Source organism: Glycine soja, chromosome 14 (genome assembly GCF_004193775.1).
Source record: "Glycine soja cultivar W05 chromosome 14, ASM419377v2, whole genome shotgun sequence".
Classification (NCBI taxonomy): domain Eukaryota; kingdom Viridiplantae; phylum Streptophyta; class Magnoliopsida; order Fabales; family Fabaceae; genus Glycine; species Glycine soja.
In genome coordinates this window covers 7,621,400-7,635,514 of record NC_041015.1, presented here as the reverse complement: position 1 = coordinate 7,635,514, position 14,115 = coordinate 7,621,400, and the positions used below count along the sequence as shown (strand labels likewise).

The following is a 14,115-nucleotide window of genomic DNA, read 5'->3' as shown; positions in this document are numbered from 1 at the left end:
TTTTATTCTCTCTAAAATGGATTCTAATCAGTATAATTATCAATGTTACTATAATTATTTACAAAACCAATCACTTCCTACTAGTAAAAATTCTCAAAATTCACCGTAATATATTATGTATTGACCACCCCAAAGTAGTGAAAATTTTCAAAATCCACCGCAATATGTTATGTGTCCACCACCACCTCCTACCAATGAAAATTCTCAAAATCCACCGCTGTATATTATGTATCCACCACCCACACACATGTGATATATGCATCCTTCATCCAATGTAGAGCCACCTATTAGTAGTAGTTCTCAAAATCCACAAATTTATAGTCAACCATCAAATCCCACCAAGTCAAGCACGGGTAATTTATATTTAATATTTTTTTATTTATTCATATTTATTATTTGTATACATAAAAATTGAAAAAATGAATTAATTATTTTATTGGAATAATAATTAAATTATAATAAAATAATTTAAATATTTAAATTTCTTGCGATTTCTTACATTGAAGTAAAATTCTATGAATTTTTTATGAATGACATGACACTACTAGGATCACAAAAAAATAATTAAAAATTCCATATGAATTTCTTGCATTAGAGATGGTATTAGTTATTAGTGATATTCATTGAAAATAAAGTAACTTTAATCTATTTGTTTGTATTAAAACCATTCGGCCACTGCCACGTGTGATGTCTGCATGTTTGGGACCACAGTTTTTTATTTATTTACCAATTTACTTCTCTCCCCCACACTGTGCAGGGTGCAAGAGAGACTGAGAGAGTGACGGTTTTGTTTTGTGACTGACTTAGTATATAAGTCTCCATCACTCACCTGCAACCCTTGAGCACAAACACCAGCGCCTGCACGCACGCTTCGTCTCATTCACACGAGCGAGACCCCACGGTAACCCGGTGAGGTTGCCCATACCGTATTGAATCATATATGACTGGTCGCGGCAGTACCGTTTTAAAAAATTTGTCCACTTTATCGGGTCACACCAAACAGAGCGCAGAAAAATAAAAAGGTGAAACGAATATCGATTTCAATTCCGCCACTCAACTCCGACACCAAAAAACCATTCCAACGAAGAAGAGAGTTAGTTAGTTCTGAGTGAGTGGTTCCTCTCAAGAAGCGTCCAGCGTAGTAACGCTGAGGACCTTCACTCTCAAGTTTTCAACCGTTTGTTTTCTATATAATATCCCTAACCGCCGTGGATGGGACAATCTGTTTCCTCCGCCGCCGTCGCAAGCCGTCGTGAGAGGGATCCAGGCCACCTCTCCGTCAACACCTCCAAGACCAGATCCACCGCCTTGATTACGCCGATGGCCGGTTATTCCTCCGGCGCCGGCGAAGACGAAAGCGAAAACCGTCGTGGCGAGGCCGTTACTGATGAAACCACCGACTACATCTCCGATCTCCCTAACGAGTGCCTGGCTTCGGTGTTTCAGTTTCTTAGCTCCGCCGATCGGAACCGCTGCTCGCTCGTTTGCCGGCGGTGGCTCCAGATCGAAGGACAGAGTCGTCACAGGCTTTCTCTGAACGCGGATGAGGATCTGTTTCCAGCGATTCCGTCGCTGTTCTCTCGGTTCGATTCGGTGACGAAGCTCGCGTTGAAGTGCGACCGCAGATCCGTGAGCATAAGCGACGACGCGCTCGTGCTGATCTCGCAGCGGTGCCCTAACCTCACGCGCCTCAAGCTCCGCGCGTGCCGCGCCCTCACCGACGCTGGAATGGAAGCGTTCGCGAAGAACTGCAAGGGATTGAAGAAGCTCTCCTGCGGATCGTGCACGTTCGGATCCAAAGGCATGAACGCGGTGCTCGACAACTGCGCCGCGCTGGAGGAGCTCTCAGTCAAGCGCCTCCGCGGAATCACCGACGCGGCGGCGGCGGAGCCGATCGGTCCCGGCGTGGCTGCGGCGTCGCTGAAAATCGTTTGCCTGAAGGAGCTCTACAACGGACAGTGTTTCGGAACGCTGATTCTCGGGGCTAAGAATCTGAAAACCTTGAAGCTTTTCCGGTGCTCCGGGGATTGGGACCGGCTCTTTCAGTTAATGGCAGATCGAGTCACGAACATGGTCGAAGTTCACCTCGAGAGGCTTCAGATTAGCGACGTTGGATTGCAAGCGATCGCGAATTTTTCGAGTTTGGAGATTTTGCATCTCGTTAAGACTCCTGAATGTTCTGATATTGGACTTGTTGCTATTGCAGACAGGTGCAAGCTTTTGCGGAAGCTTCACATTGATGGATGGAAGGCAAATCGAATTGGCGACGAAGGGTTGATAGCTGTTGCAAAAGGTTGCCCTAATTTGCTTGAATTAGTGCTAATTGGGGTAAACCCTACTAAGGCGAGTTTGGAAATGTTGGCATCTAATTGCCGGAATCTTGAGCGGTTGGCTTTGTGTGGAAGTGATTCGGTTGGTGATACTGAGATATCTTGCATTGCTGCAAAGTGTGTGGCTTTGAAGAAACTGTGTATTAAGAGTTGTCCTGTTTCGGATCAAGGGATGGAGGCATTGGCAAATGGGTGTCCGAATTTGGTGAAAGTTAAGGTTAAGAAGTGTAAGGGGGTTACCCCTGAGGGTGGTGATTGGTTGAGGAGGACTAGAGGGTCAGTTGCTGTTAATTTAGATACTGGTGAGGCAGAGCTTCAGGAAGCGAGTGCTAGTGATGGAGGGGCACAGGACAATGTTGTAGAGTTTCCTCAGATGCCTGCCCAAATCGTGGCCGCAGCAGCATCTGCATCAAGCAGCACCACTCGGTCTAGTTCGTTCAAGTTGAGATTAGGGCTTTTGTCTGGGAGGAGTTTAGTGGCTAGCACTTTTAAGAGATGGTCAGGTGGTAGCACTAGTGCACGCCATGGTTAGGGATAGCAGGGCCAAAGCAAACCTGAGTCTTTGGCCATTTTTCATTGTTTTGGGTTGTTGTATCATTTGATTTTTATATTTCTTGTACTTAAATTTGAAATTTATGCCGTGTGATTTTTATTGCCTTTGGAATTGAAGCTTCACGGTTGCAAGTGACAATCACATTTTTTTTCCCTTTCTCTTTACAATTGTGGATGGTGCTCTACTTTGTTTGGTAAACTGAGTTATGTGTCCTCTTGCTCGCCCAGGGCATATTGAATCACATGATTCATATCATATAAGTTAATACTATATGTTTAAAATATAGGAATTTAAAAACTTAATCATATGCAACACCTTGTTTGCTTGTTTGTATCTTTTAAACAGCCTTTCTCTATTGAATTTTGTCTGATTCATATTCACATCCCCTAGCCTACTGCTCAAGTGCACAATATTGTGTCAGCTCATCCTGGATTCTTAGATTTGATGGATTGGATACCACCGCATGTTAGCATGCATGTATAGTTTTGCAGAGGATAAGGTTGACTAGCTTTTATATGATTTATGATTGGTGTATCTAGTGTTGCAAACTATAGTATTGTGGCAGATATTTGATAGTGAATGGCCGAAGATATGCTTGGTTTTCTGTACATATCTTGGGAGATTACAATGGTAGCTAGCATGTAGGGAAACATGACTCATGAGAAAAATGCCCTTTTCTTGTATTTAGGTTTCTTCATGTTTGCTTATGACATTTTTTGGCCTTTTCATGTTGCAACTGAGCGTATCCAGTCCAATCTGAAGACTTCTGTATGAGTTTGACATGATTTGATTTCCTTGGCACTTAGCAGCAAGCAGGTGACATTTTATTTGCATCCATTGTCATTTGGGAAGACAGGCAAGGGATACAATTGTTGATTTAAAAGAAAATAATTAACTGCTTGTTATTGTTTGATGTAACCCTGTCTTCCTCTGAGCTTTTCCTGCTAATTGTTCATAACCACTTCATAATAAATCAATGCTGTTTGAGGTAAAAAATCTCGAGGGGACCTGATCTCATACAAGTCTATAGGACTAACAGAAAAGGGTCTAGTGGGCTCTATATGTTGCAGCTTCATTTTTGTTTGAAGAGGCCAAGTTATGAAGAAAATATGTTGATTTATTTCACTCATGTTTACCTTGTGCATTTTGTTGCCATTATTCTCTGCCAAAATTATCACTCGTTAGGAATGATATTTTCCAGCTAGAGGTGAACCGCTAGATCATATTTTCGTGCCTTGATTATGGTCGGGGGCGTTTTGTTTTTGCTGCCAACATGTTTGCTAAGCATTTCAATTCATAAATTCTTCTACAGAATGTGATTCATACATGTTGAGTGCCCCAATACACCCAATTTATGGTGCATATATACCATTAGATTTACCTATTACACGATTGTATGAAAATTGTTTGAATGCTACACTTGAACAAGAAATTCTTGGTAGGTAGGGTAGAACAGGATAGCGAGGAAGGGAGAAAGCAAAGTGATCCATTTTTCGGTAGTGCCTTATGAAAGCCATTATCATTTTGTGGTTCAAAGCATAGTTACAAAAGAATGTGTCTGGTAGTGTCTTTCTAGCATTTTTCTATTAAAATATTAGTTCAGAAATATTGATGAACTGATACGATCTGTGGCTTGACTCAACCGAGTAAATTGATCGGTTTATACAACCAGATGAGTCATGTTTTGGGTTGGTAAAAAAGAAATAAATAAATAAAATAAAAATTCAAGCCTATAAAAGAGGACTTTACCAGATGAGTCATGTTAAGTCCAGAATCAGCTTTTGTCCTTCACCAGTGCAGATAGCAACACTATAAAAGAGGACTTTACCAAAAGTTGGTACTTTGCTCCAATTATGTCAATTCCCATATCCTATTTTAAGTATTTAATTACTGACCCAAGGTCCATTAAACCAATATCTGACTTTTTGTTTTCAAAGTATCAATATCTAAGTTAATGACCAGTAATATCGGAGAATTGGTGTAGATTACATAGATCTTTTACAGAGGGTAAGTATGTTCGAGTCCTGTAAGATCAATATCTAAGTTTCTTTTGAAACAAGATCAGTATCTAAGTTAAGGGTAAGTATGTTCGAGTCCTGTGCGATCAATATCTAAGTTTCTTTTGAAACAAGATCAGTATCTATCTAAGTTAAGGACCAGTAATACTGGAGAAAGATTTTTGTTGTATAGATCACAATTTTATTAGCAATCATATGAATGTATATGAAATTATAGAAAAACATAATTTACGCATTCCAATCAATTATTTCTTCTACTTTTTTAATCAACGTTATCAGATATATGTGTTAGTATTTGCCTAAAATAAATAAGCATTAAAAGATTACCAAAAGTTGGTCCAACGTCTAACGTGTTCCAACAATGTCAATTGCCATTTTCCTATGTCAAGCGTTGAATCACTGTCGCATTAAAATCAATGTCTCCATTAAGTTACTGACTGGTTATTAGAGGGTAAAAGTTAAGACCAAGCAACATTCGAAATTCTTATGGAGTGAGGCCACTCATTTTCTTAATTAGTGAAGTCCTTTCATCCGTAGTTAGTGGAACTACCACAACTTGTTGTATAAGAAAAAAGGTGTGCTTTTACATTTTTCGCGTAAAAAACAAAACCAGTATGATTGATTTCCGTTAACTTTTGTTTTTACATTTTTCCAAATTTTCAATTAATTATTTGTTTTGGAAAACTCCACGTTAATATTTTTTGTTTTTCCCTGCGTTTTAAATTCATACTATAGAGCAACACTTTGTATAATCTACCTAAGAAATTTGTAACTATTAACTATTTCTAGGGCCTAAAATCTCACTAAACTCCATAACCTTATATTCAAGCAAACAAAGGAGTCCCTCAGTTTCTTTAGAAATGTTGATTTTTCAAAAAAAAAATTGATTATATGTATTTGTCATTTTTAAGATTTAAAATAATATTAATTTATTTAATCAAATATCCTTGCCCCTTATCTTTGTATTGCTCCAATTTTATCGGATTATGAAACACGAGCACACTTTTATTAACCCTTTTTTTATTGGTTGAAATTATTGAAAAACACAAATTTATAAATCTCACTTCTTATTTAATGAACCTTATAATTTTATAAATTTTTAATAATAAATTTAAGCAATTAAAAAAGTAAGTTAGAAAATACTCCATTGCTAGCACTCGTCTCGTGGTACATTCTCAAAGGGGCATCCTTATGTTATCTAACTTTTAATTATTTTATACATTTATCAGAAAAGTTAATCAATCATCAGTCACTCTCTCACCCAACCTCATTAATTACTAGAGTACGTTAGTAAGGGAAACTATATGAAATCTTCAAAATTACAAAAGCCAGTAAATGCCAATTCTCAAGGGGATATAACCCATGCAGTTTGGAAGGTACTTCAGCCCAAAGTGCATATACCTTTCAAGTACGTAAGGGAAACTAAATGAAATCACGAGAAATTGAATTATTATATCAATTTAACATTTGCTTAACACTTCTCTTCCATCCTATTTTTCATATCTCTATCTCTCTATTTCCTATCACAATTTTTTTTTTTTGGTGAATAACACATAATTGCCACATCTATCAGTTTATCTCTCGTCTTTTATTTTTTTCTCCCCATCTCTCTCCTCTCCACACCGATAGTCCGATACACCAAAAAATATGAGATGTACATTTTGTTTTGTTTTGTTTTTTTTTTTTTTCAGGCAAATTAATGTCACATTAAAACCGGGGTGAGAAACCATAGAGTTTTCTTTGACTCAACATTTTGCTTATTAAAAAAAGGTAGAACTAACTAAGCCTTACACTCATGGTAAGAGATTCTTACAAAGAACCTGGACGCATCCTTTCAATTTTAGCTTTGATAAATAACGATAAACTAATTAAGCTCAAGTGTCTCAGGTTCAAAATAAATATGATAATAATCACCTGTTACTTTTACACTGCTGCCTATGGTCCACCTATCAGTAGTTGAAACTTGAAACAAGGTAAAGTTCGATTGAAGACTGACCAAATTCTGTGTCTGCTGAGAGTTGGCCAGGATGAAGAGATATACACGACGCAATGTAATTCGATTACTTTGTTTTCTTCTCCTTTCCAACCTGAGGCTTTTGGTATGCTATAATCTGACTCAAGATGGTAAAATTTGTTGCGACACCAATTGCATAGCCCAATAGAACTTCAAAAGAATCAAAGAAACAGTCACAATTATATGAAATAGTAAATAAATAAATTTACAATGGACAATACTTCAATAGAGACACAAAAAAGTCGGTTATTTTTGAATGGATAAGTATCAAGTCAAGGAGATCGAAGAAATGGTTTTGAAAGAAAAATATGATCAATTTCATAGACAAAATAATGGAAACAATACGTAGGAGGGCTTTCAATATCACCATCCTATTTAAAAGGAAAACTCTTGATTGAAAAGTCACCATTTCTCAACAAGAATTAGGACTTTACATCACAAGACAACAACATTTATACTTGTATATACAATAATTAAAACATGGAATTTGAATCTTCTGCTCCTTAAGGCTCAAGAAAAGCAAGTTTATAGTGTGCTCAAGTTCTCAAGAGCTCTACCCTTCTTATTGACTAGATCATCCAAGATATCTGTGTACTATACGTTAGTTCATATAATATTTTATGATGTGCTAATGTGCCATAGATTCATCCTTAAGAAAATCAGCATCTTGTCTTGCATAAGGACCCACAATTTCTAGTGCCAGGAATCTTAAATAATGCAACATAATTGTTTGTCTTTCCTTGAAAATAACAATGTCATATTTCTAAGTAAAAGATCCAAATCCTAGCAATCAATAATAAAATGTAGTCTTTAGCTACAAACAGTAGTTTAGTTGTTTGTCTCTTAATTTTCAAAAGCAAAATTAAGAACAATTTCATATAAGGGGAGGAAATACACACATGGGGGAATATTTTATGAACCATTTTTTTTTTTAAAACACAATGTTTAAATATTTGCTTTGATGAAAATCACTTAATAACATATACCATCTTTCTCCATGGCCAACATCAAACCATGAAAGCTAACCCCTCACACATGCACACACACACAAAAAAATGAAGCTAAAAATTCAGACTTGTTCTTGCCCCTCTGCTAATTGAAACATCTTTTGGCCACTAGCACAATTCCAACCTTTAAAATATCCTTTAAAATATACTATAAACTTGGATCCAAAATCACAAAAACTACTGCTGGGAGAAGTTAAAGAATATCAACATATCAGAAGCACAAAAACACAGTAGGAAACAGAACCCAGATCATTGAGAATTCTGCAGCTTATTTTAAATATGCATGTGTGTGTGACTTCTTTGCTTCAAGATGCAAGACATGGATTGAATAATTTAGTTTTACAGGCGAGGTTTATGAAAGAGGAGGGGCAAGGGAAACAATTATGAAGTAAATAACGGGATGCAGGCTATTCAGTTTATGATGTCAGAGATTTAAGAATAAAATATGAGGCAAAAGGGAAAGATTATTCACTTCTATCTGTCAATGTGTGTTTCACCAAAAATGCAGACAGAAAAGTGTAATAGCTGGTGATACTTGTTAAATTTTCAATGAAGCTATTGAGGAAGAATTTTCGCAGTAAATAATGAGATTGCTACTAAATGAATTTCGTTGATTACAAGATTGCTACTTTGAAATCACATTGTTTCAAAAACATTTTGAATCTCAGCATTATTTCCAATTTTCCGTCGTCAAAATTAAGAGACCTCATGCATACATGTTTTGGTTTTTAAAATAAATGTTTTAAAAATAAGTAATTGAACAGGTCCTAAGTCCTAAGGGATTATTTGGCTTGAGAAAACGTTTTCTATTTTCAACTTTTCATAAATAATTGCAAAATGCCATTTGTCATTTTTTGAAGATTTGTATAGAAAACCATGAAAACAAAAGTAACATTTTGTGATTATTTGTAAGAACATGAAATTAAAATAGAAAATGTTTTCTTAAACCAAATAGGCTCTAAGCTTTTCAAAACAAATAAACAATATTATGAGTTAACATTCATTGACAATGATGACAACAACAGAAGACATGATGAAAACAAATTGAGAAGCAAGCCTACCACTTTTCGGTGCATTTTCTTGGATGGTGGTGAATACTCTAACTGCAACAAATAAAACAAATATATCAGTACGCAAACAAACACAAACTTTAATCTAAATTTTATAAAGTCATAATAGCTTACCCATTGAACCTCCAAAATTCATAAAAGAAGTTATGAAGCTGAGTTCCCCTGTACTTTTGTTCTGCTCAAACATAGTAAGTTACTAATGATGAATAAAAAAGGTGAAACAAAGTGTCAACATACTTCATCAAAAGAAACATTTTAGACAAAAAACAACTACAAGGAATGTAGAAGCATAGAATGAAAAAGCATAACCACTTCAACAGAGTTCAAAGCATCCTAGCCTGTCATTACACAAGCAGCAAACCTCCTAGTTTTCAAAAAAAATGCACGTAGGATGCCAATTGTAGCATACTCAGAATCCAAGTTCCTTTTATGTAGTTAGTGTCAAGTAATCCACATGCAGAATACAATGAAAGAACCATTTATTCATTACCAAAGAGGAAATAAGTAGCCATTTTGACTGCACAATCAAATATCACATGTAAGTACAAAAAAAAATTGTTTATATAAATTTCTTGACAAGCAGGTATTTTTCTCCAATACAAGAGGAACACAGAACAGCTATTATGTTTCCACTTACAGAAAAGTTTTGCCATATTTGAGGGATCCTTGCAAAGAGAAAGATTGCATGCTGGGATGCCTGCAAAAGATCAAATCCACATCAAGCGAATATCAAGCAATGAGAACCTAGTAACCAACATAATTATAAAATAAAGGCTAAAATGCTCAGCAGGATGGAAGGAATACAAAAGATTCTGTTAGAAACAAATATAAAACCATTTGTGTATCTTCAACCATGAGTATGACCTAACAACTTAAGCTTTAAGAATATTTCATTCATGAAATGGTATCAAAGCCTCTACAACCAAATGGTCTAGAGTTTGATCCCACCCTCATTGTTCTAATAAACAAATTTTAATTTTAGCACAAGGTAGGTGGGCTTGTGTATTGTTCATGCTTCAAGCCCAAAGGAATCTTGCGTGAGGGGCTATGTTAGAAATATAATATAAAACAATTCAAGTGTTTTTCATCTACAGCTTAGACTTTTGGGATAGTTGGAACATGACAAATTCAGTTGTTGAAAAATTACAGCATCATAAGTAATTGTATTTTCAACATAAAGTTGTTACTCACATACAGAGCTTCAAAGAGGAGAGGATCAATTTGACCAGCTAAGACAGTGGGTGCAACAGCACAATATCTGAAAACCAAAGCGTCAAGGAAATGATCGAGAACATTCAATTATATTGTTTATCGCAAGAATAAAACCCAGTTTTCCAGCAAGCAAGTAGGATACAGCAATGCTCGGATCCATGTTATTGCATGCAAAGGTCGAGAATAGTAGTAGATTATGGCAACCAATACTAAAGCTGTATCAAAAATAGAGAGGAAGAAGCAGTTAGATAACTTCAAAGAAAGTGGAAGCACAACATAGCATAGCTATACCTAACAAAAGATAGATCAGTACAACTTGCATGATCTAATTCTAAAGCCTATAATGCTCATGCAAGTACTAATTTCAGAACATCGAATATTATATTTGTCCACAGTCCACTGGTTGTTTTCTGTCAAACCCTAAACACCATTGCACAAATCCGTTACTCTTTAAAACAACACACATCATAATTCCGCGCAATTCACGTGAGGCGAATTCGTACAATATAAGAGTCCTGCACGAAGAATAAACAGAAACCAAAACATAAGCAAAAACTATTAGCACACCTTGGATCAAAAGAAACAACAACTCTCCGTAAGCCGAAAACGGAAGGCCTTTGTGGAGACAGTAAGCCAAGGCAATGGTATATCCAATAACTTCAAGCTCGAAGGATATCATGCTAAGTCCTCTCACACTCTGATGCTTCAGAATTTTCATAATCTGAACATTAGCACGATAACAGCGTCATGAACACAATACTTCCGAATTCAGATATCTCGTTATAATTCTAAGCTAAAGAGAGACTAAGCAAGCTTATAGCAACATTATCGAACAGAACAAAACAAAACCCTAACTCTAACGCCTAACGCAGTCTTCAGTAGTAAACGGAATATATGCATAATAAAAGAAACGCATGCGGCAAATGTAAAGAAAAATTGAAGAAAACGGTTAACGATAAGTGCCTGGGGGAGTTTGACGGTGGTGGAAGCCGCGACGATGGCGTAGCCGAGGAGTTTGGAAATGAGAGGGAGCAAGCAGTCCTTCTCCGGTAACTGGCCGTGGCGGAGAGATCCAACGGCGCAGCTTAGATCAATCCCAAGATATTCCATCGATCTGAAGAAAACGCTTCTTACACACAATCTTTTGATGTGAAACTCAAACTACACTTTCTCAATTCTCAGGTCCGGTGAAGTTTCTGCTAAGAAATGTATAGCTCATCCGATTTTTTCTTGTTCGTTTTTCTTTCGCTCAGAGTGCGTGTGTGTGTGTTTTTTTTTCCATAGTCTTTTGTTTGAAATTTTAAATAACTAAAAAATATAATTAGAATTAGAATTTTAGTTTGTTCGTTATATAGGACAAATATTCATTTGTAAAATGTAAAAACTTATTATAAATAAAAATTTTAAATGCGTAAAGTATATAATAATAATTCATAATAAATAAATATTTTATGTGTATATTAAATTTAGATTTATATTAAATGACTTTAATTGTGATATAAAGTTATTTTTAAGTTGAAATGGATAAATAGTTAAGAAAAATTAAATAATAAAGTAAAGATAAAAACTAATAATTTGGTATAGTTGAGGGAATATTTTACTAGTTGTGAGAATAGCGCGTAAAATATATCTTTGGAAAACTAAAGAGAGCGCTGATAATGTCTAAATGAGAGAAAGACAGTGAAAATCTTACCCTACAAATTGAATATTCTATTTTATAATTGTGATTAGATTATTTATTTTTTCCCTAAAAAATAGATTATTTCTTTGAGGGTTGAACATTTTTTTGAATTTATTAAAAGTATAATTAAATATAATTAGTGATAACATGACATGCATTCTAACATTTCAGGTATATGAGAATAAATCCTCTCTAATTAAAAATAAGAAGAAATTTTTTTGACGTGATTAAATGTCATAATTTTTTCATTTAATCTTTTAGACTTCCACTTTTAAGTAAAAACATATTATATTGACAAAATTTATTGAAGGGTTATGGTCTAATAAAGTGTTAAAGTCATTATAGAAGATTCATTTTATTTTTCTAGATATATTTATGTTAGGTTGTTATTCATATAATATAAAATATAATGCAATGAATATAATGTTAGATTTCCTAGACAAATGTTTGATTTTTTAATCACGTATAAAAATCTTTTATTGAGAGGAATAAAATTTATTTCAGTAATCTCTATTATTTAATGGAAACTCATGTATTTCTGTTCTTGTTATAAAAATACCTTTTTTTAGTAAACAAAATGTAATGAATATGAAATTTAGATAAGTTTGAGGTCTCTATAAATATAATGATTTTTTATTTTTTCAGTACCTACATTGTTTGGGTATTGCTTGTTAGCCACATGTTTTATGTTCTTACATATTTTAGTTCTTAAGAATATGAGAATATATTTAAGGTTTCTATAGATATTTATAAATATTTTTTAGGACCTCCATTATTTTCGCATAATCTTAAATCTACTGTTAGCAACATGTTTTATGTTATTACAAATATAATATTTTAATCCTTATGAATATAATAGTGATTTTTTTTTTCATGTTATCACATTTTTAGAAAATGTGATAAGTTGTTATTTTAGTCACTTTTATTATAACCAAAGTAACTAATGATGAAGATTGTATAGATAAAAAGAATTATATAAAAGAGAAAAAGAGTTATGTAGTGTAAAATTATTTTATATTATTATCTAATTATAATTTATGATAAGTTTATTGTTTTTTATAAAATTATTTTAAAATTATATAAATAATTATTTATGATTGAATGATAATGTAAAATTAATTTATATTATAATAAATTACCATTAAACTCATAAAAATATCATTATATATGTAGGGACTACGGATATGAACGTTTTTAAATTTAAATATAATGATATGATTTTAACTTTTTTTTTGGTACTTTAACTTATTATACTTTATATATGTGGTTATTAAAATAATATAAATATATTGAGAGAGTTTAATTCAATTGGTTGAATAAGATATATAACTTGTTGTAAATTTTTTGATATTTATCTATTATTTTACTAATAAAAAAAAATAATATAAGTATAACGATGAAGTGGGTCTACTACTAAGCCCAATAGACCTTTTCAGTTTTTTGATAGCTTGAAAAATAACCTGTTTAGACAAACAAACTTTATTTTAAATGGCTAAATCTAATCTCTTTATAAATTAGAATTCAATTTGGCCCATTAGACAGAGCCGCAAATTTTCTTGAATGAATGAATATTTTCTAATAAAAAACCTTTTAAGTAATTTTCTGTCTTAAATCTCTAATTATTTGAAAATAAAATAAAAACACGAAGGGTTTATATGTAAATAAAAAGTAATTAAATAACTTGAATCAACGAAGGGTTTTTGTGAAATAGTGTTGGATAAAACTAACTAAAAAACTAGTTGATAGTTGAAAGTTGGAAACTGAAAAATTAGTTTATTAAATTATTTTGATAAAATTAACTATTGAAATATTTAAAAAATGTAAAATGATAAAGAAATAATTAAATCATGATTTATCTAAAAATGATAATATAAAATTTTGATAAATATATTAAGGATAAAAATAAAAGAAAATATAAAATAACTAGAAGCTAGTGTTTTAAAAAATGTTAATTCAAATAATATTTTAGAAAATGTTATAAGTTATTAAGAAACTATTAAATAATTTATTTATCAAATAATCGAACAAATTTTTTAACTAACAAAAAAATTAGAAACTAACTGAAACATCTTGTCAACTATAATCAAAGTCTATATTATCAAGGAATTAAATTTGAAAAAACAAAAGATGTAAATTACAGATTATTTTTAATAAATAAAATTAATCTTAAAATAAAATATGTAAGCATGGAATTGAAACATGTCATGTATTATCATCATTATTTTTTTTC

The 14,115-nt window shown here is 33.4% G+C and overlaps 2 protein-coding genes across 2 annotated transcripts; one reads left to right on the top strand and one right to left on the bottom strand.

The window, feature by feature from the left end:
- Window positions 1-872: 872 nt before the first annotated feature.
- On the top strand, window positions 873-3,035 carry LOC114384705 (F-box protein At1g47056-like). Its single transcript, XM_028344442.1, has one exon. The coding sequence runs from the start codon at window positions 1,213-1,215 to the stop codon at window positions 2,860-2,862; it is 1,650 nt and encodes a 549-aa protein (XP_028200243.1). The 5' UTR covers window positions 873-1,212; the 3' UTR covers window positions 2,863-3,035.
- Window positions 3,036-6,672: 3,637 nt separating this feature from the next.
- On the bottom strand, window positions 6,673-11,486 carry LOC114384679 (mannose-P-dolichol utilization defect 1 protein homolog 2-like). Its single transcript, XM_028344393.1, has 8 exons — window positions 11,168-11,486; window positions 10,772-10,925; window positions 10,347-10,419; window positions 10,184-10,250; window positions 9,630-9,689; window positions 9,107-9,167; window positions 8,984-9,025; window positions 6,673-7,065 (listed from the first exon to the last, which is right to left on the bottom strand). Exons 1-8 carry the CDS (start codon window positions 11,312-11,314, stop codon window positions 6,962-6,964), a joined length of 708 nt encoding a protein of 235 aa, XP_028200194.1. The 5' UTR covers window positions 11,315-11,486; the 3' UTR covers window positions 6,673-6,961.
- Between the last annotated feature and the right edge of the window lie 2,629 nt (window positions 11,487-14,115).

What these genes read in the sequence shown, in the direction of transcription:
- LOC114384705 (XM_028344442.1), top strand. Translation starts at nt 1,213, where the DNA reads ATGGGACAATCTGTTTCCTCCGCCGCCGTCGCAAGCCGTCGTGAGAGG.
- LOC114384679 (XM_028344393.1), bottom strand. Translation starts at nt 11,314, where the DNA reads ATGGAATATCTTGGGATTGATCTAAGCTGCGCCGTTGGATCTCTCCGC. An exon ending in ACATGGATCCGAGCATTGCT is followed by an intron (nt 10,251 to 10,346) that starts GTATCCTACTTG and finishes TTTGGTTTTCAG; the next exon opens with ATATTGTGCTGTTGCACCCA. An exon ending in GAATTTTGGAGGTTCAATGG is followed by an intron (nt 9,026 to 9,106) that starts GTAAGCTATTAT and finishes TATTTGTTGCAG; the next exon opens with TTAGAGTATTCACCACCATC.